The sequence below is a fragment of the Microtus oregoni genome, unplaced genomic scaffold (assembly GCF_018167655.1).
Source record: "Microtus oregoni isolate MIOR12 unplaced genomic scaffold, Mior012 000013F_ref0000133, whole genome shotgun sequence".
NCBI classification, from domain to species: Eukaryota; Metazoa; Chordata; class Mammalia; order Rodentia; family Cricetidae; genus Microtus; species Microtus oregoni.
This window is the reverse complement of record NW_024543072.1, coordinates 10,375,370-10,396,396: the sequence shown is the minus strand read 5'-3', so window position 1 is coordinate 10,396,396 and position 21,027 is coordinate 10,375,370. Positions and strand designations below refer to the sequence as shown.

Below are 21,027 nucleotides of genomic sequence, written 5' to 3'. Positions count from 1 at the left end.
ACAGGTGACATTCCAGCTGCCTGCTTGCTCAGGCTGCTTGCTATAAGAGTACCCCATCCTGGGTGGCTTAAGGAGCAGAGATTCATTTCACAATTCTGGGGGCTGGAAGTTCAAGATCAAGGTGTGAACAGGCTTGGTTCCTTCTGGGGCTTTCTTCGGATGGCACTTTCTCCTTCACCTCTGTGAGCCTGTGCCCTGCTATCTTCTGAGAATGCCATCAGTCATAGTGAATTAATCCCTTGCAAAGGTTCTGGGCATGTTGGGCGGTGGGAAGGAAGAACGGATGGACCAAGAGAGAAGGGATGGACCAAGGGAGAAGGGATGGACCAAGAGAGAATGAATGGATCAAGGGAGAACGGATGGCCCAAGAGAACCGATGGACCAAGGGAGAACTGATGGACAAGGGAGAACCGATGGACCAAAGTGAAAGCTGTTGCTCTGATTGTAGGGCTTGGAAGTTGTTGAAGGGCAGTGTGAGTGAGAGTAAGAAGCCGAGATGGATGTCCTCTCCCCGGGAGCAGGTCCCCAAGAGTCAGATAGGCAATGATTGTGTCACAAGTAGATGCACCATGGTAGCAAATGGCCTAGAGTCGATGGTTCCAGGAGCAACACAGCCTGAGTGCCACCAGCAGGTCCAAGCAACCACCCCTCTCTGTGTGGAGTGAAGTAAAACGGAAAGAAGGTGGGAGAAAGTTAGACTCATGTGTGGATGTTAGCACAGGGCTAGGATGTGGCCAGTGGAGGGCGGATGCTGGGGCATCCAGGAGCTGATGGAGGCGCTGTGAGGACACAGCGGGCTGCAAGTGCAGAGATCACTATGGAGAGGAACGGGACAGGCTGGAAGAACTGGCCACCACTGTGTGTCTGGGAATATTTGGTGACACCTGGTAACAGGGTTTTGGGGGCCTATTACTTGCAGGAGAAAAACTACTTTGGGTTGACCTGGAAGAGGACATGGATGTCCCTGAACACTTAAACATGAGACTCTACTGCAGGCTCATGAGGGGTCCATCTGCTGGGACAGGGAGAGAGGGTTACAAACAGCAGAGCCATGCTAGTCTGAGACAGAGAAGCCCCATCTAGTAGAGCTAACACCAGGCATTCACAGCAGCTGTGGCATTCATGGTGGCTGGAACCGTTCAACCAGCTCACAGTAGACGTCTTTGTTGGATAGAGGGAAGTCAGGGCAGAGGCCTGGAAATGGATGAGAGGGAGTGGATTTGGCCCACAGGCGAAGGACATCCTGGCAGGACAGGAGTATCAGCTGCTGGTGATAAGGACCACACAGATCCCGGCCACCGTGCAGAGGTCTGAGCAGGGTACATCACAAGCCTTCAGGCACAGATGACACCTGAGACTGAGGTAGAAAGGTAGGTCTGTTAAAGGTAGGTAGTAGTGTAACCAAACCTGACGCCATTCATTCTAAGGGTCTCTGCTTCCTGTCAATTTCTGATTGACACTGGCCCCTGTCCTTCATTCTTTCACGCTCCAGAAGAGAAACTCAGTCCCTGCAAGAGACAGCAACAAGCTGCTCCAAGCCAGCAGCAGGAGCCAGTTTGGAGAACTCGGTCACAGGACCTGGAGAGAACTTGGGGATTGGATTTGCCCACATTAGAATGCTGCCAGGCAGGGCTCGTTGGGGAGGAATAGACCCTTCGGATGTAAATCTAGATGAAACTTGCTTAGTGTGAAAATCAGACCTCTCTGAGGCCAAATCAGCTTTCCATAGATTCTCAGGTACAAATCACATGTCAGTTCAAGGTAGGCATGTGTTTGAGCGTGGGGGTGTGTGTCTACCTGTGTGCCCTGGAGGTTTAGAGAACACATGTGTTTGCCTTGATCTGAGATCTCTGACTGACCCCAAAGTGCTGTGTCCTGTGATATCCTTATCCATGACATTTCCCTGCATTTGCCAGGACTGCTTCACAGTACGGTTACGATGAGAAAGGGCAATGAGCCACCCCACTGGTGCCATGAAATGATGCTTTGCGGCCTGAGGTCTGCACAGGCATTGGGCACCAAGAAGTTCTCACTGGCATAGGGATAATGTTACCTTCCTCTGAAGCACCTGGTAAGCCACTCAGACACTCACCTGCCTTGCACAGGGTCCATTGAGTATATGGTTTATGCCAAGCTGAGAGGCTGATGGAAAAGGGCCGGGTCCAGGCTCAGATGCCCAACACACAGATCTTCAAAGTATGTGGCCATTGTGGCTCACACATGACCCCAAGCTCTGTCACTTCTTACATGGAGAAAGACACAGAGGAGAGAGGCCTTGCTCAAGGCTAGAGCACAGGACTGGACAGTGGTCAAGGTTAAAGCCCAGGATGCCCTCTGCAGTGCACAGGAACACTGCTCCTTGGTGAACCATGGGCAGATGGAACTCCAAAACTCTGCATGTAGGAACTGGAGCCTCAGCATTGCACCTAAGAATGACTGAACTTACACCTTATTACAGAAAATATCTGCTTGGTACATAGGCACACAGAAAATATCTCAATGTCATTGTCATTAGGAAAATGCAAAGGAGAGCTGGGCATATTGGCACAGGCTGTCATTTCAGCAAGTAGAGGCAAGTGAATAAGGTCATCCTTAGCTACTTAGTCAGTTCAAAGCCATCCCAGTATACTTGAGACTCAAAATATTTTTTAAAATAAATGTTTGGTTAGGAACTTTTCATGACTGCTTCTATTTCCTTAGGGATTATAGGTCTATTTAAGTTGCTTATCTGGTCTTAGCTCAATTTTGGTATATGGCTTATCAAGAAATTTGTTCTTTTTTTTAAGATGTTCCAATTTTGTGCAATATAGATTTTTGAAGTATGACCTAATGATTTTCTGGATTTTCTCAGTGTCTGTTGTTATGTCCCCTTATCATTTCTGACTTTATTAATTTATATATTCTCTCTCTGCCTTCTAGTTAGCTTGGAAAGGGTTTGTCTACCTCATTGATTTTCTCAAGGAACTAGCTCTTTGTTTTATTGATTCTTTGTATTGTTCTCTTTGTTTTTATTTTATTTGTTTCAGCCCTTTGTTTGAGTATTTCCTGCTGTCTGCTCCTCTTTTGGGTATGTTTGCTTCTTTTTGTTCTACAACTTTTAGGTGTGCTGTTAAGTCGCTAGTATGTGATTTTTCCAAATTCTTTTTGAAGGCATTTAGTGCTATGCACTTTCCTCTTTGCGCTGCTTTCATTGTGTCCCATATGTTTGGGTATGCTATGCTTTCATTTTCATTGAATTCTGGGAAGTCTTTAATGTCTTTCTTATTTCGTCTTTGACCCATTGGTAATTCAGTTGAGAGTTGTTCCATTTCTGTGAGTTTGTAAGCTTTCTGCTATTTGCATTGTTTGTCGAACTCCAACTTTAATCCATAGTGATCTGATAAGATACAGGGAGTTATTCCATTTTTTATAAATCTGTTGAGACATGCTTTGTGACTTAGTATCTGGTCAGTTTTAGAGAAGGTTCCATAGGGTGCTGAGAAGAAGGTATATTCTTTTGTATTTGGGTGAAATGGTCTGTAGATGTCTGCTTAGAAAGAAATCAGAGAAACATTACCCTTCACAATAGCCACAAAGAATATAAAATATCTTGGGGGAACTCTAACCAAACAAGTGAAAGACCTGTATGACTAGAATGTCAAGTCTTTGAATAAAGAAATTGGAGAAGATATTGGAAGATGGAAAGATCTCCCATGCTCATGGATCAGTAGGATTAACATAAGGGAAATGGCAATCTGACCAAAAGCAATCTACAGAACCAATGCAATCCCCATCAAAATTCCAACACAATTCTTTACAGACTATGAAAGAACAATATTCAACTTTATATGGAAAAACAAAAACCCAGAATAACTAAAACAATCTTGTACAATAAAAGAACTTCAAGAGGTATCACCATTCCTGATTTTAAGTTCTACTATGGAGCTATAGTAGTAAAACCAACATGGTATTGGCATAAAAACAGACAGACCAAATAAATAGAATAGAATTGAAGACCCAGATGTTAATCCACACACCTATGAACACATAATTTTTGACAAAGAAGCTAAAATTATACAATGGGAAAGAGAAAACATTTCAGCAAATGGTGCTGGCATAACTGGATGTCAGCAAGTAGAAGACTGAAAATAGAGCCATATCTATCCCCAAGAACAAAACTGACATCCAAGTGGATCAAAGACCTCAACATGATCTAGTCACACTGAACCTGATAGAAGAGAAAGTAGGAAATAGCCTTGAATGCATTGGCACAGGAGACCACTTCTTGAATAGAAAACCAGTAAGTAATACAGACATTAAGATTGACAATAAATGGGACCTCCTGAAACTGAACAGTTTCTGTAAGGCAAAGGACATTGTCAATAAGATAAAATTGCAGCCTACAGAATGGGAAAAGGTCTTCACAAGCCCCACATCCAACAGAGTGCTCATCTACAAAACATATAAAGAACTTAAGAAACTAGACATCAAAAGCCAAATCCAGTTTTAAAATGGGGTAAAGATTTAAATAGTGATTTCTCAACAGAAGAATCTCAAATGGCAGATATACTTAAAGAAATGATCGAAATCCTTATCCATCAGGGCAATACAAATCAAAATGAGTCTGAGATTTCATCTTACACCTGTCAGAATGGCTAAGATCAAAAATACAAGTGACAGCTCCTGATGCTGGAGAGGATGTGGGGTGAAGGGAACACTCCTCCATGGCTGGTGGGAGTGCAAGCTTATACAGTCACTTTGGATATCAATATGGAGGTTTCTCAGAAAATTGGCAATCAACCTATCTTAAGACCCAGCTATACCACTTTTGAGCATATACCATAAGGATGGTCAATCGTACCACATGGACATGTGCTCAGCTATGTTCATAGAAGCATTATTAGTAATAGCCAGAACCTGGAAACAACCTAGATGTCACTCACCCGAAAAACGGATAAGGAAAACGTGATACATTTACACTATGGAGTACCACTCAGCTGTTAAAAACAATGAGATCAAGAAATTTGAAGGCAAATGGTTGGAGCTAGAAAAAAAATCATCCTGACTGAGGTAATCCAGACCCAGAAAGACAAACATGGTATGCACTCACTTAGAAGTGGATGTTAGTGGTAAAGTAAAGGGCAGCTATGCTATCCACATCCCAGAGAAGCTGGGAAAAAAGGAGGGCCCAAGCGGGGTGCTCAAATTTCCCATGGAAGAGGAAATAAAAAAGATTGTGTGGGAATGTTGGGAGCAGTGAGACCCCAGATCCTGAATTTCTTGTAAACAACTTGTTTTCCCCTGATCTGAGTGCCTACAGCTGTTCTGAGCACGAGACCTTCAGGAGTTCCTGATGGCGGGAGAGTGGTTTCTGGTGGGTTTGGCTGGGGCATGGCTATCTCTATATAATCTGCCCCTGAACACAATAAAGGGGGCATTCTTGGGGGATTCAAGGATGACCCGTGTTGCTGTCTCTCTGTCTGTGTGTGTCTGTGTATTTTAACCTCCAGCCCTCTTGCCCAAAGCTCGCAAACTGGGTGCCAGCACACAGAGCACAGACATGGGGGTGCAGTGCACAACATGGGAAGACTAGGGGCAGGTAGAGATGGGAACCCAAGGGATAGGGTTGAGGTAGATGAGGGGATACTGAAAGAGAGGACTGAAAAGGGAGCATTTTGGGATCAGGTAGAAACCCGAGGCAAGGGAAACTCCCAGGAATCTACAAAGATGACCCCAACTATGTGTAGTCTGAATTGGTCTTCTCCTATAACTGGGCGGGACTTCCAGTGGAGGGAATGGGAGACTGGCCCAGCTACACAACCTTTGACCTACAATCTGTCTGGCCTATGGTATGTGCAGGGGTAAGGATGGTGCAGACATTGTGGGAATGGCCAGCCAAAAATTGGTCCAACCTCAGATCCATACCAAGAGAGTGAGGCCACCCCTGACCTCAGTCTGCAGAGCTGTGCAACAGGGATGCTCCTGGCCGAGGGGAGTCTACCACCCTGTGCTAGGTACCAGAGGTCAAATGGCAAAGAGACCTAGGACAGAACCAAACATGATTAGAAAAAATTATCAGCATAGTGATGCCTAACAATAGTCTGCTATACTTAGAAAATGTTGACTACCCCAGTTGTCATCAGAGAGCGTTCAATCAGTAGCTGATGGAAACAGATGCAGAGACCCACAGGCAAGCTTTAGGCAGAGCTTAGGGGATCCTGTTGAAGATAGGGAAGAGGGATTGTACCAGCCAGGGGGACCAAAAACATCACAAGGGAACCCACAGAAACAATTCACCTGGGCTCATAGGCACTCCCAGAATCTGAACCCCAAGTGAGGAAGCCTGAATGGGATCAACCTAGGCCCTCTACACATGTGTGACAGTTGTATGGTTTGGTCTACCTGTGGGACTCTAGCCGTGGGAGCAGGAACTGCCCCTAAGGCTTTGGCTGGCTTTTAGGAACCTATTCCTCAAACTGGGTTGCCTTGCCCAGCCTTAGTATAAGGGGAGGAGCCTAATCCTACCTCAATTTGATATGCTGTGCTTTGTCGATATCCACGGGAGAAGTGGATTGGTGGGGGAGGGGGCAAAAGGAGGTTGGGGGAGGGAATGGGAGGAGATGGGGAAGGGAAACTGAAGTCAGAATGTAAAATAAATGAATAAATTGGATTAATAAAAATGATTAGAAGAAAGTAAGGGAAAGAGAAGGGAGAAAGAAAGGAAGGAAGAAGGGAGGGAGGGAAAGGAAGGAAGGAAGGAAGGGAGAAAGGAAGGAAGTGAGGAATGGAGGGAAGGAGGAAGGAGAAAGGAAGCCCATGGAACCAAGTGACACCGTGCAGCACTTGTTCAAACAGTTAGCCTCAGAAACAGAGCACACTGAGAGCTGGCCAGGGCCGAAGGGACCTTGGGCTCTGCACAGCCCCAGGATGTAAAATGGTGCAAACACTTGCTTGAAAGTGTTTGAGTGTGAAGCAGCGATAGAAAAGCCGCAAGTGCCGCTGCGTGGGTGATCCAGTTGTGCCTCCCAAAGCCACAGTGAACAGAAAGCAGGAGTCTAGAATGCATAGACTCCCCTCGGCCAGGAGCATCCCTGTTGCGCAGCTCTGCAGACTGAGCATCCAGGACTTCAGACTGGAGCTGAAGCTACACCGTGCTCTCCAGTATCGCATGAGCCCAGGACCAGCGTGAAATCCAAGTCTGAGGTTCATTTTCTATGTTCTGGATTTCATGCCTGCACAGCCAGAAAGTTGAAAACTCCTCCCCTGAGCATCACATGGTGGATGAGGGTGGCTGTGTTCTGTATTATGGATAGAACATAGAATTTTCTATCATTTTATGTGACAAAATAATATTAGCTGTCTGTCTTCAAACATTTAAAAATGTAAAAAAAAAAAAATAAACAAAAAACCCTTTACCAGCTGGAGCTGCTTTCCTCCCAGGCACCTCACAAATTCGTCCCACATCTGCAAGTGGAGCACCATTGGTTCTAGGTGTCTTTATAGAGGGTGGACAAGACAACAGAGCCCTGCCCTCAGGGTCCTCACACCTAGACTCAAGGAGTTCAGGGGATGGCTCAAGGCTATGAGAAGCATGATGACTGGGGACACCATGAGGGAGGCAGTGGAACACACCCTTCAAAGCTCTGGGAGCCAATGCATAAAATGATCCAGACGCTTTGATGCCATCGATGCCCTCACCTTACAGTAAAGGAGGTACATATGAGTCACATTCAAGCCGAAAGTACTGGATTCAGCGATTCTGGCCACACAGGGCACTGTAGCCAAGAGCCGTGGGGCCTCGCCAGGATATCAAACTCCACAAACAGAAGTTTTCAGGGAACCACTTGGTCTAGGAGCTTTCCTTTGACTCTGAGATGCAGCCCACCATGCCTCTCCACACCTAACCCGACCCAGTCATCGGTGTCCCCTCTGCCTTTGACATGTGTCACCTGGACAACACAAGGCAGGGGACACTTCGTGGATTTGAGCAGCCCCTATGCTCACAAGGGTACTGCTTTCTCTCCGCAGTCCTTGTGCCAAGCTCAGCTAACTGCGACCGAGGGATGCTGACTGGCTGCTGCAAAGAGCAGGAAACTGGGGCACCCCTCACTTGGGCTAGATGATCAGAAAGAGTGCGTCCCCGGCATGGGAACAGCCAGGTATACATCTTAGTGCAGATACAGGTTGCTGCAAGAAACAGAAATGCCCAGTGGGATCCTGGTGGGACATGGTGGTGGCAGAGACCAGGCCAGAGAGAAGAAAGAAGACATTGGTGGCCAAGTCAGGTGACCCTATCCACACGTGTTGAACAGGTAACTCTTAATACTGCTGAATGACGTAGGCAGAGTGCCCCACTGCCCTACCCCCATTGACACTGGCTTACTTCTTAGGTTTTCCTTCTGTATCTGGGTCCTTCCCCCTGACACATGTGGGCCCTTTGAGGCAGAGCACGGTGCAGCTGCTATCAACAAACCGGGAGATTCACTCTAGCCTCCTCCCTGTGATATCTGGAGTCAGCCCCCTACTCTCCAAGGCCCTGCCATCTTCTCTCTCAGGCAATAGCTGCTTTCCCTGGCGAGACATCCCTGTGGACTGAGACCAGGCCAGGATAAAAGCTGTGCTAGAGGACGGCTGTGAAAAATAACACAGGCGGCCAGCTGCGCCATTTCCTGTACAACCCATAATTAGGTTAGATAAGAAACTAGCTGTGTCTAAGTGCTATAAATGTCTATATTAAGCTCTTTTGAAAGTGCCGAGCACTTTGACATTTGAGAGTTCAGAGTAATTGAGGTATTGAAATAAAATTGCTTCTGTTATTTAAAAGGTCATTACAGTCTCCGGCTAGATATACGACGACTATTTTCCACTCTAGTGAGCCGTTCTCTCTGGTACAATTAGTGTCGCTTGAGTAGAGGCCTGCCAGGGAGACTCCCACACAGCAGCCCCCACCAGAGGCCCAAGGTAGCCAAGCAAATGTGTGGAGCAGGAGGGAAGAAGGAAAAGCCTCTGACACCCCAAATCCACGAACTCAGCACCTGCTGACGGATGTGTCTGCACTGGTTTGCTCTGTGCAGCGTGTGCTCTCCGTCTTCCCAAGGATGCCACCACAGGCAGAACAGTGCAGAACTGGCCACCCCCAGGGAAACAGTTGGGATGGGATTTGTGGGGGCGGGGAGAGGCCTGCGCAGGCCACGATGAGCATGAGCAGGCCGTGGGAGTCTGTGTTCCTGGCTTATGTCAATCCTGTGAAGTTTATCACCAGCCCGTGAAGAAGCCCCTCTCATGACAGGATGGGAAACTAGACACAGCACAAGAGTGGCCGGAAATGCTAGAAGATTCCATGACCGGCTCTTATTCTCTACCCTTTAAAGCTTAAGCAACTCCATCTGCCTCCTTCCTCTTTGTCCTGAGCCTTCCACAGTCTAAGTCCTTGTGATGTTTGTATTCATTCCACTAAAAGCTTGGAAGCCAGGGTCACAGCTGCTGGAATGTGCGAGATGGAGGAGCACTGGTTCCTGGGAGGGAGATCAGATGGGCAAGTGTGCTGACTCCAAGGGCAGGTAGAGGCCAGCATATCTGGCCGACTGTTGGTCACCAGCCTGAGGCACACTGTCCCTTCCACGGTCATCAGTGTCACTGTAACCCTGAGGGTCTAAGCGAATCCAGATCTCCAGCCATGCTCTACAAATGCGGTTCCTGGAATGTCCTACCAGAAACGCTCGTCGTCACAGCTTCTTAAAGTTCTCACGCAAGCGATCACAACTCTCCATGCCTCCAAATATTGAGTTAAATAAGTAGATGCTTTAAACTATGGATTATAATAACAATTAACTATCTAAAACGGTAAAAAAATTATCCTTGCTTATTATCAATTTACTATATCACAACTTTTCAGTGTCTCTCAGAGACACTTAACTTACAAAGGCATGTTCTTCAAAACTAGGAAACCCATTGCTCTTAGGAGGAGACAAATGGGGTCTCAGTCCATTCTGTGTGGCTATAACAGAACACCTGAAGCTTGGTTTATCAAGAACAGAGTGTTATTTTGTATGAGTCTGGGAGTTTGGAAGTCCAGGGTCAAGGAGTTTGTATCTGAGGTGACTTTTATGCAGGAGCTGGTATCTAATGTCTCATTGCCCCACAGTGGAAGGCAGAAAGGCAAGAAAACACATCTAACACATAGCTGACTTCACAGTATCTAAGTCTTACATGAAGCATCGATTCATTCATGAGGGGAGAGCCCTTTTTGAGCTCAGCACCTCTCATTAGGCCCCACCTTTCGACACTGCCGGAGTGGGAACTCATTCAAAGCACAGCAAACACCGGGAACAAGTCCTCCATGGTATATTCATGTAGACAATTGCGCTTTAAGAGACTCTCTGCTGAGGGAGACATGAACAACTTGAAAACAAAGGCTCAAACAGGTACCGTACGCCATGTTCCCAGCAGCACTGTTCATGACACAAGTGTCTACGAACAAGCGAGTGGACACACACAGTGGATCAGCCTTATAAATTATGGTCTAATCTGTGCTCTAGCACTGATAGACTTGACTACATTGTGCCACCGGAGGTAAGCGGGACATGGAAGACAACATAATCCCACTTAGATGAGGCCTCAAGCAGTCACATTTCTGGGCACAGACAGAACAACAGTGGCTTCCATGGTCTGTGGGTCCAGCAAATGGGGAATTGTTTACCTTTGGGAAAATAAAACTCTACTAGTGATGGTGGTGGTGATGTCTCCACATCAATATGCATAGCCTTAATGGAATTGTGTCCATGAAAATATTCTCCATGATAAACAAAAAAGTTAAGAATAAGGAAAATAAAGAATCCTGCACTCTAGTGCAACTAATACTGCATGGGACTCACAGCAGCAGGCTGGAAAGCAAAGGAGGGGTACAGAGTCCCCCGGACATTTGTCTTACTGAGACTCATCTGTGCTACAGACTGAGACCTGTGTCAGGAAGCTGGTCCAATAGCAGTGTGACGTCATAATAAGGGCCACTGAGAAGACCACCTGGCCTGGCTGAACGTCACATTGGGGGGCAGTGAGATGACTTCTCAGACTCCTGAAGGCAACTTTAGAGGATGAGCAGGAGAGTTCTGAGCCCTGCTGGCATAGGGAGGGAAGCACCATAACGCATAGGGAGATCGATCCTTCCTTGGAAAAAATGCTTCAAAAATATGTGCTTTCAGGCTTGAGCTATACCTCAGGGATAAAGCATGTGTTTGGCATGGCCTTGGTCTGATCTCTGGCCCATTAAACATATATATTGTATTTAGGGATATATGCACCACTCCGCATAGGCCTCTGTGAACTAGAAGCTACCTGTAGACAGAAACTACCCCTGCCTTCTCCCACAGTGGCTACTTCACCCAAGAAAATACAGTAGCGTATTTATAAATCTTAAACAGTTTCAACGAGCAGTAACTGAGGATGGGCTCAGGGCCTCCCACTTGCCCAACAGGTTCTCCCATTGAGCAGCAGCACCTGACCCCCTGGCCAACTTATAAAACAAACCCAAGAGTTACATACTGGCTTATAAGCAGATGCCAAGACTAGCTATCTTCTGAAGTGTGGGCATCCCCCCAGGCCTAAGAGTCTAAGCAGTTTCCTGACAGATGTTTCCAGGCACTGTTAGGAAGTTCTGAGTCTGAGTGAGCGCAGGCCCTCTGAGGGAGCTCTGGGTTGGCCCTGACTGGCCCCTTGGTTCACAGGTCCTGTGCTTCTCTGGAAAGAATCTAATGTTTCCTTCTTGACCCCCCAAAGGAGGTGCTTCTGCAGGCCCTCTGAGGGAGTGCAGGCCCTCTGAGTAGTGCAGGCCCTCTGAGTGAATGCAGGCCCTCTGAGTGAGTGTAGGCCCTCTGAGTAGCTGAGTAGTGCAGGCCCTCTGAGTGAGTGCAGGCCCTCTGAGTGAGTGCAGGCCCTCTGAGTGAGTGCAGGCCCTCTGAGGGAGTGTAGGCCCTCTGAGTGAGCACTCCCAGGAGTCCCATCACAGACACAAGCCCGAGGGTGCCAGAGGGCAAACCCATACAGCCTGTTGCCACCCCCAGACAAATGTGCTATTCCAGGCCACTCTTCCACGGAAACTGGCAGAGAGTCTGCCAACAGGCTAAATATAGCAGTGTCTTTCTGCTGAGTTTGGACCTCGGGTGGTGTGGTTTGGGCAGAAGGCTCAGATGGTGGTTTTAGAGAGAAATAAAATCTACAGGAAAAAAAAAAAGAACACCCACCCCATCCACCCCTGTGCATGGGTTGTCTCTTTCCTCAAGTTTTTATTTCAAAGCACGTTCATATTCCTTTTGCATGGGTTGTTGAGAAGCTAAGCAAGAGATTAAGCCAGTAGGGACAAAAGCAGACAAAGCTGACAGGGACTGCCCTCAGAAGGCTTGCTGTTCTAGCCCAGAAGAAAGCTGCATTTCATAACCCTGTCCCCAGGGGAGAGAAAAGGATAGCTTGCTAGGGAAGAAAAGCAAGGAAGGGGTCAAGAAAGGTCAGCAGGGCCTGACCTTGGTTGAGCAGCCCCCAGACTGGCACAGCGTTTTGTGTGTTCTCAGGATGTAGGATTGGACCAGGGAGTTTTATCTCCAGTATCCAATGAGGAAAAGCTGACAGGGGATATAGGCTGGCTAGTAACCCCGTCAGCATGACCGCTCCCTGCCCCGGCCTTGAAGGCAGCTTGTCCCTGGGTTACAGCTACAACAAGTCTCTCACAGGCCTGTTCCTCCCTGAAATATCTTCATACATCCCTGTTCCTCTGAGGCCTGTGTCACCCTGGAGGTGGGCCTGCGCATCCACAGGGAATAAAAGAGGTCAAATGGCCTCCCAGTACAGAGACAGATCCAGGTTCGGGCCAGGTTTCATCACGTACAAAGCAATGTTCACGCTATTGAGTGAGAACAGTCAGGATAACAGCAAATGAAGACAGGCATGGAGAGATGCTACCAGACACTGAGCTCCACTGGGGTTCTAATGCCAAGTCTCGTGACCAAGTTGGTAAGAACCGTTTGCACACAATTGGCCAGCCCCTAGTAGGTGAGGACTGCGAATAAAAAGTGGGGAGAGAAGGAAAGGGAGAAGACAGAATCAATGAAATTAAGAAGGCATATTTGAACAGGTTAGATTAAGAAGAGAACTGTGGGAACATAAAGGGAAGCAGATGAGACTGAGCTTAGAAGAGATGGGGAGGAGGCCATATAAATAGCCAGAGAGGTCTGCAATCTCCAAATATGGGCCGGAGGATACTCCCAACAACAAGAAGCATATCTGCTGCCCAGAGTCCACGGAGATGGGAGGAGACATGGGCAAGAAGCTTCCTGGGCTAAGGCTCCACAGAAGGCCAAGGACACAGTCTATGTCTACACACCCGTGTCCACTAAGTCAGAAGCCCCCAGTCTACACATGAATAAGATCCCTGCCACCTGCTCCACACCCCGGAATGCCAGCTGCATCCTGGCAATGGACAGAAGGAGTTTATGCATTAGTAATGCCTCCATTTTTATGTGGATATTTGGAATAGCATGTGGATGACAAAAAAAAAAAAAAAAACCTGAATGGTGCCCTAATCTTCCAAAACCCTTAGAGTAAGAGTTAAAACTAGCCACCCACCAAACTCCCGTTACTGGGCATGATTATGTGAAGAATTCCAGAATTGAGAATTTACTTGTAAGTATGATGCACCCTCTCCCCTCTCCCTGCTGTCGTCTTGTGGGTGTACCATAGCGTCCTTTGCATCCAGACATTTATCTCACCTTGCAAAGGGCCTCTTTTCCCGTCAAAGAACAGATAATCTCATCATCCCCAGAAGGGAGAAATATGGAGTATTCAATGCAGTCTTATCTTGCTCACGGTTGGAGGTCCCAGTTAAAAATCTCATGGCCCAAGTCATTTTCTAGGCAGTCTCTAGTCTTGGGTCTCACTCTATACTCCAACCCCTTAGAGGGCCTACCAGGGGCTTGGCATTTCTGCTCCCAATTTCTCCCAGTGGTTATGTGAGTCCCTGCCTTCTACCTCTGGGTTGCTTCTCACCCCTTCATGAAGTCTTCCTCACTGGAAGGCAAGGAAACAAAGAGAAGAGATGCTAATGGGGAAAGGTTAGTGGGCAGCTGCGGAGCTCAGGAGGGTGGTTCTGCAGGAGCAGGGTCCTCAGAGTTCCCAGGCTGCATCTGGGCCATGGTCAGAAGCGTGGGTATGAATAAGATAGGAAGAACTAATGGCGGAGGGTGATCCCTCAGCGAATGGCTGAGTAGAAGAACATAACTGTTGTCCCAAGCAAAGGAGAGGAATGTGTGACCAAACAATCAGGAGAGTTGACTTCAAAGAGTCTCTCTCTCTCTCTCTCTCTCTCTCTCTCTCTCTCTCTCGCTGTGTGTGTGTGTGTGTGTGTGTGGCCTTTAGAACACGTGTCAGCAATGATCCTAGAAGCTGGTAAGCACAGCTGAGCTGTAGAAGGGTAGTCAACAGCAAAAACAGAGACTGGGCCTGCAAGGAGCAGAGCTGGGTGGTAAAGGGAGGGAGCAGAGGAGGACGCTGGCAGCATGGGAGGAGGTTTGTCCTGGGGAAAGATCCTTGTCTATTGGGAGACTCCGGGAGAAGTTGAAGATGAAAAACGTCTCAGCAGAGATGTTCCCTGGGAAGATGCCCCCCACCAGAGTTGGAGGTGGAGCCCGATGAAGGAGACAAACAGACATGGCAGCCCGAGGTGAAGTCCAGGACTCTGGGGTGACTGCAGCAATCTGAGGGAACTTGGAACTTGCCAGGGCTGAGTGAGGAAGAGAGGAATGAAACGGAGATTTTGCAAAGAGGATGATGGGCCACCGGCTTTAGCTGAGCCAAGTGCAATTGCGGGACAGGAATGAAAGAGTGTACCAGGCAGGCACAAGGAGTAAAGGGCTTCCTGGAGCCAGAGTTTAGTTGTGGAGTGTGGGTCTCATGGTTAATGTACGTGAGTTCTACAGTGGTATACGTGTATGAACATGGAAAATGTTGCTATGAATCGCACTGCTTTATGCACTAGCTAAAATGAATGAATAATAAAATGAACACATGTGGGAAGGTCATAAGACTGAGAGTCAAAAACCCAGGTCCAGTTGGCTGTCCATTCTCTTCTTAAGCCTTCACAGTTCATCATAGCAACAATGACAGTGGGGGCACTGGCGTGAGGATCCTGTCTCTAAAAGTCCAGCATCTTCTAGACCACAGATCCCTTTAGAAAACTAAAGAGAAGAAACTTCAGACTCTTAGCCACAACCCAGAAATCTGCTCCAAAACACCAAGCAGTAGGTGGACTCTGAAAACCCACCTAGGAGTCTGAGGCTCTCATCCAACAAGGTGAGGAATCCTATCCAGCTGTCTGCAGCAGCTGCAAGCTGCAATAAACACCTGCAAGGAAGCACCTGCATTTCCCTCAGTAGCAACGCAGCCCCCGCACAAACCAGGGGCTAATGAGCTTTGCCCCTGTTTGCTGATGGAGAACACTTGTAATAAAGTTTAATGTGGAAGAACAAGGTGCATATAACCAAAGAGGTAAACACTTCTAATTCTATTTAAAACTATAGGGTGCGGTGCATTAACGCTTAACAACCTGACACGGAATTGGTATGGAACTAATCAAGCTGTGTTTAAGAATCAGGTACCAAGTCATGTTTACCAACGACAGCAGAAGGGGCAGAACTCGGTCAGACCATCCCTCATGCCCCCACCTTGTGCGTCCATTAAGAGTCTTGTCCAAATCACAGCTTGAAAAGATGCAGATTGCCTTTCTGAAAGAAATGCTAAGTAAATTCATAATTTGACATGACTCCTTGTCAAAGCCTCGTGCATCTGGGGACATTTTCCCCTGGATAGCACATGTTTAAAATGAGAATCTTTCAGAATGCACCAAGGCACAGCCTCTCCTTCACTTTGTCTCTGAGTTCCCACCACGGAGTCCTTTTGAGAAGAGGAATTCAGAGCATCTCTGGCTCTTCCATGCCCCTCTGCTCTCCTCTGGTTTCCTCACCTTCTCTAGACCTGTCATTCCAGACTCTTCTCACCAATCAGAGCTTGCCCCCTTGTTTCCTCACTGGATAGCATCTCCCTGAGGATTTTGTCCAGTGTCCAGGCTCCAGCTTTGGTCTATCACTCAGAGGACTCCTCAGTCCTATGGAGCTCAGGATCCATAATTGATGGAGGAAGGTCATTGGTTAAAAAAAATAAAGAAACTGCTTGGCTGGCCCTCATAGGTTAGAACATAGGTGGGTGGAGTAAGCAGAACAGAATGCTGGGAGGAAGAGGAAGTGAGATCAGCCTCGACAACTCTCCTCTGGGGAGCAGACGCCTCAGAAGAGACGCCATGCCCCCGCTCCCGGGCAGACACGCGATGAAGCTCCGACCCAGGATGGACTAGGCTAGAATCTTTCCGGTAAGACCAGTTCTCACAGATTATTAGAGATGGGTTGATAGGGATATCAGAATTAGCCAGTAAGGGCTAGAGCTAAAGGGCCAAGCAGTGTTTAAAAGAATACAGTGTTCGTGTAATTATTTCGGGGCATAAGCCCGGTGCTGGGGACGCAGCCCCGTGGCTCCTATTACTACATATAATTCTCTTACAGTACTCAATATCCTTGCTATTATATCAGTGTGGCATTGGGGTCAGAAGTGGGACATTCTCTCTGGGAACTATTGAGAAACTCAGAATCCCAGGTCCCATTCCAGACCTCCCCACCCAGGATCGCCAGTTGTCTTAGTTAGGATTTCTGTTGCTGTGAAGAGACACAGTGTCCATAGTAACTCTTAGAAAGGAAACCTTTAATTGGGTAGCTTACAGTTGCAGAGGTTTAGTCCATTTTCATCATGGTGGGACATGGCAGCATGCAGTCAGACATGGTGCTGGAAAAGGAGCTGAGAGTTCTACATCTTGATCCATAAGCAACAGGAAGTGAACTGAGACACTGGGCATATCTTGAGCAAATATGAAACCTCAAAGCCCATTCATACAGGGCCATACTTTCTCCAACAAGGCCATACCTACTCCAACAATTCCACGCCTCCTAATAGTGCCACTCTCTATGAGATTACGGTCGTCAAGTACATTCAAGCCACCAAGAAGTTTACTTGGCCCATTGAGGCTATGGTCATTTAGATCAGAATGACCAGGAACCATCTCTGAAGTCAGCCTTGGGCCAACCCACAAAATTATGCACCAAAACCTATGAAGCACCCTTGTCACTTTCATGCCTATCAGGAGGTGACAGGCTCAGTGCAGCTTTTGTTCCCTGAGCACCGAGGAGATTTAGCACTGTAGTGATGAAGGGATCCATCAGAATCGCAGCCCTCCCCATGCCAAGGCTGTTTCAGCTCAGGGCTTTGTATGCACCACATCTTCACTAGAGCTTCTCTCTGTTTCCCTCTCATGCTGTTTATAAAGATTCCTTGCCATCTGTGGCCTAGGCCAAAATTCTTCCCCAAATCTGAGCCTATCAGCACTCCATCCCTAAGAAGCCATGACTACAAACAATGGGTCCATGCTTGTTTTAATTGATTTGAATGAAATCACTCAACGATTACATCATTGCTCCTATTGATGCCTGATAGCAAGATGTCTTTGTACTTTTGAGTTGCTGGATGTTTCCCCTCACTTAGCTTCACAAATGTCAATTCATGGTGACTGGTCTAGCCGGTAAAGAATGAGTGACTAGACACATTTCCTAAGCAAGAATGCCAAAATCGGTCACTTCAAATCAGCTGCAGGTACAAATCACTCATTACCCTTGCTCCGAAGTGCTGGTGTGGCTTCCCTTGGAGACAGCAGAGACAAGCTCTGCAGGGATGCTGTGAGGTTTCTTCTCCCCTTTGAGGGGAATGTGCACTAGGTTTCCCCATTCCCACAACTTGGTGCAGACTTGTACAGCTGTGACCGGAACATGAGAGAAAAAATGCTGAAGTAAATCTGTAACAGTTACAGCTTCTGGATGTGTCTTAAATGCATGGCTGTTCTTAGTAGAATGTGTTCATCTTCATGTATGATGGTCCTAAGATTTCATTGTATTCAAAGCAGGGTGGACTTGAGGGTTTAGAGGTCTCAGAAAATATTGCCTCTTATCCCGTTCCCATCACCTTTTCCTTTGCTCCACTCTTGACTCCCAGTTGGCTCCTCAGTGTCCTTCTTTGCCTATATGGCTATGTGTGCAAATTAGCAAATCACTTTGTATCCTCAAAAACTATCATCCACCTGTTAGAACCCTGTCATAACAAAATGCAATATTTTCTATGATAATCAAGGTATCTATTGTGCATTAATTGTGGTTTTTCCCCTTCCAAAGAAGATGCCCTAGAAAGTAGTACATTATTCTAAACAGCCTTTCTTCTTCTTCCTCCTCCTCCTCCTCCTCCTCCTCCTCCTCCTCCTCCTCCTCTTCTTCTTCTTCTTCCTCTCCTTCTCCTTCCTCTCCCTCTCCTTCTTCTTCTTACCATGTATCAGGCACAGAGAAAGGGAACAAGAAGCAAGTGTCATCAGAGAGGATTGACTTCCACATCCATCTCTGCAGGAAACCAAGAGCTGCTCCATTTGGTCCCTTTCCAATAAACACAAGAAATACAAAGAACCTTGGATCTGTGTGAATGCTACAGCTTTAGGACTAAGTTCACAGGTAAGAAAGCTACCAACATGCCTAGGAATTCCGCTTGGGGGTAGAGGGCCTGTTAGATCATGGGCAAAGCCCTGGGTTCAAACCCAAACTCTGCAAATAAAAGTTTGGTCATTTTGTTTGTTTTAAAATGCCAAGTGGCTTAGCAAAGTGGCTTTTACAGTTTCCAGAATGTCACAACGCTTATTGTCCCATTTAACTTTCAAGATTCCTAGAAAAGGTTCAATTCTTTTTACACACACAGAAAGTCTGAGGTGATTAGAGGCGAGAAACTCCAGTAAGTGCCACAGTGATACAAAGGGCAAAACTCACACCCAGCTGTGTTTAAAATAGATAATTTATCATATATACATGGTAAATTACATAACCAAACAATGCTTATAGAGTGTAGTAAATGGTCAGCAGAACACACATATATCAAGAAGCATCCTGAACAGCACTCGGATTATCAAGGTGACTCTCGCAGAAGAGATCTACTTCCATCAAGTCTGACCGCTCTCTACTCTACATTGTTTAGGTCCACAGAGGAACACCCCCACAGTCTTAAGTCCCAAGGTTCCCCGACATCCACACAAGACCATCACAGCTCACATCCAAGGCTAAGGTGGAAAAAGCACTTGCCAAGAGTTGAGTCTTCCTGGATATAGTTTTCCAGCATGGCGTGTACTTCTGCTTCCACCTGGAAGAGACAGTGAGAGACCTGCTCTCTCCTGAGTGGGAGGTGACCACGTTTGGCACACTTTACCCACTTCCACGACGTACCCACTGGTCCCACAGTTGAGTCTTTGGGAAAGAGTGGACAATATGTTTTTCTATCACTCTAGGTCCATGCCAAAGGGGGACAAGCACTTTACAGTGGTAATTCTGTGGCCCTCGGGAAGGATGGGTCTAAAGAGGAGTACCAGAATTTCCCAAGGCAGACCTCAGACTTGTAATCATCAGCACCAGTGCCCTTCTGTGGCCAGCTTCAGAGCACCTACTAACAACAACAGATGCCTTCATAAGCGGCTGCTTGCCGTCACCATCAGGGGCTTGCTGTGCTTTGGGTGTCCCAGCAGCGCCACCTGAACCTCAGAGAATCGGTGAGTCCATCTATCCCACAGGCATTTCCTGTGGCTATAAACTGGGCACTTGATGTCTTAGACGCGGTAAGGCTGGCAGATTAAAATTAAAATTTAATTTGTTTTCCAACAAATTAAGATTCAAGAAAAGAAGGGATAAGGGTTGGCTCAGCAGATGCTCTTGGAAGCAGAGTCCTTGCACCTCAGGATCAGGCCAGGGACCAAGATCTTGTCTGAGGAAACATGGCCAAAGAATGTTCCCCACTCTTTCCTGGGGAGTGCGTACCTCTCAGAAGCCACAAGAATGTCATGGGAAGGGATTTCCCATCACACTGAAGGCACAAGTGAAGATACAAAAATAGGGCCTTTGTTTCTGTGTGTCGTAAGCGGGAGCAAGGTGACAGCCAGAAGAAGGCATCACTACAGCTGGTTCTCCTCGAAGAGGATCTGGGCGTACACAGTGCTGCTGGGGACACCCTTGGCAGCGCGGTGTGGTTTGATCAGCTCCAGCTCGGCATATGTCAAGTTTTCCTCAGCAATCTTTGGCTGTATGGAGAAAAAAAAAAAAGCAAAGGACAATGAAGCTGACCACAGTCAAGTTTTCTACCAGGTACTCATGGATTGCATATCTTCACAGTGTTGATAAGAAAAATGTGTAGGCAAAAATAAATAAAACACAGGCAAAACCAAGTAACAAAAAGATATGGCTCACTGTCTCATGTAGAATGTCATACTCTGCCAAGAGACACTGCCATTGATGTTTAACTTGGTATCAAGTACTCACACAAGCCATTGGACTCTATCTAGCCCACAGACAATACCTAATTCTGAAAAACGAAACAGAGTACTAACAGTAGCCCAAAGGAAGTGCACAGTAGACAGAAATATGCCTACTGGTAATCAATATAACAAAGTTAGAAAATTTTGCGATTGATGAAATTACATAACTAAAAATTCAGAGTATCTGGAAAATAATAATGAACAATATATTTCTTGTTACATGCTAGAGAGTATAGAGAGAACAGTGGTCATGGAACATTAAGTGATTTATTCTTTAATAACATGGGACTCAAACATCAGACTTAGGAGGTTAGGAAATGAACAAAATAAGCAAAAATAAACAAAGTGATAAGGACAAAAATATCTAAAACCAAGTGCTTGGGAAATATATTTTTTGTAAAAAATCATCACCATAAACAGGAAAAATATAAGAAAGCAAGAATGAATAAAACAGGAAACAAGAAAGAAAATAAAATATAAACGAAGGCCATTTTACACAGAAGACTGCTTGGCTCAACACACTGAAGAGGAAAACTGAAACACAGGTAAAACGATAATGTCCCAGAAAATATAAA

General features: G+C 46.6%; 1 protein-coding gene across 2 annotated transcripts in view; it reads right to left on the bottom strand.

Moving 5' to 3' along the window:
* Window positions 1–18,930: 18,930 nt before the first annotated feature.
* Vstm4 (V-set and transmembrane domain containing 4) overlaps window positions 18,931–21,027 on the bottom strand; it is an 83,120-nt gene continuing 81,023 nt past the window's right edge. For both annotated transcript variants that reach the window (XM_041662741.1, XM_041662742.1), the window contains one exon: window positions 18,931–20,218. In XM_041662741.1, coding sequence (XP_041518675.1) covers window positions 20,093–20,218 — 126 coding nt within the window. In that variant the 3' untranslated portion in view covers window positions 18,931–20,092. The remainder of the gene's footprint in view (window positions 20,219–21,027) is intronic.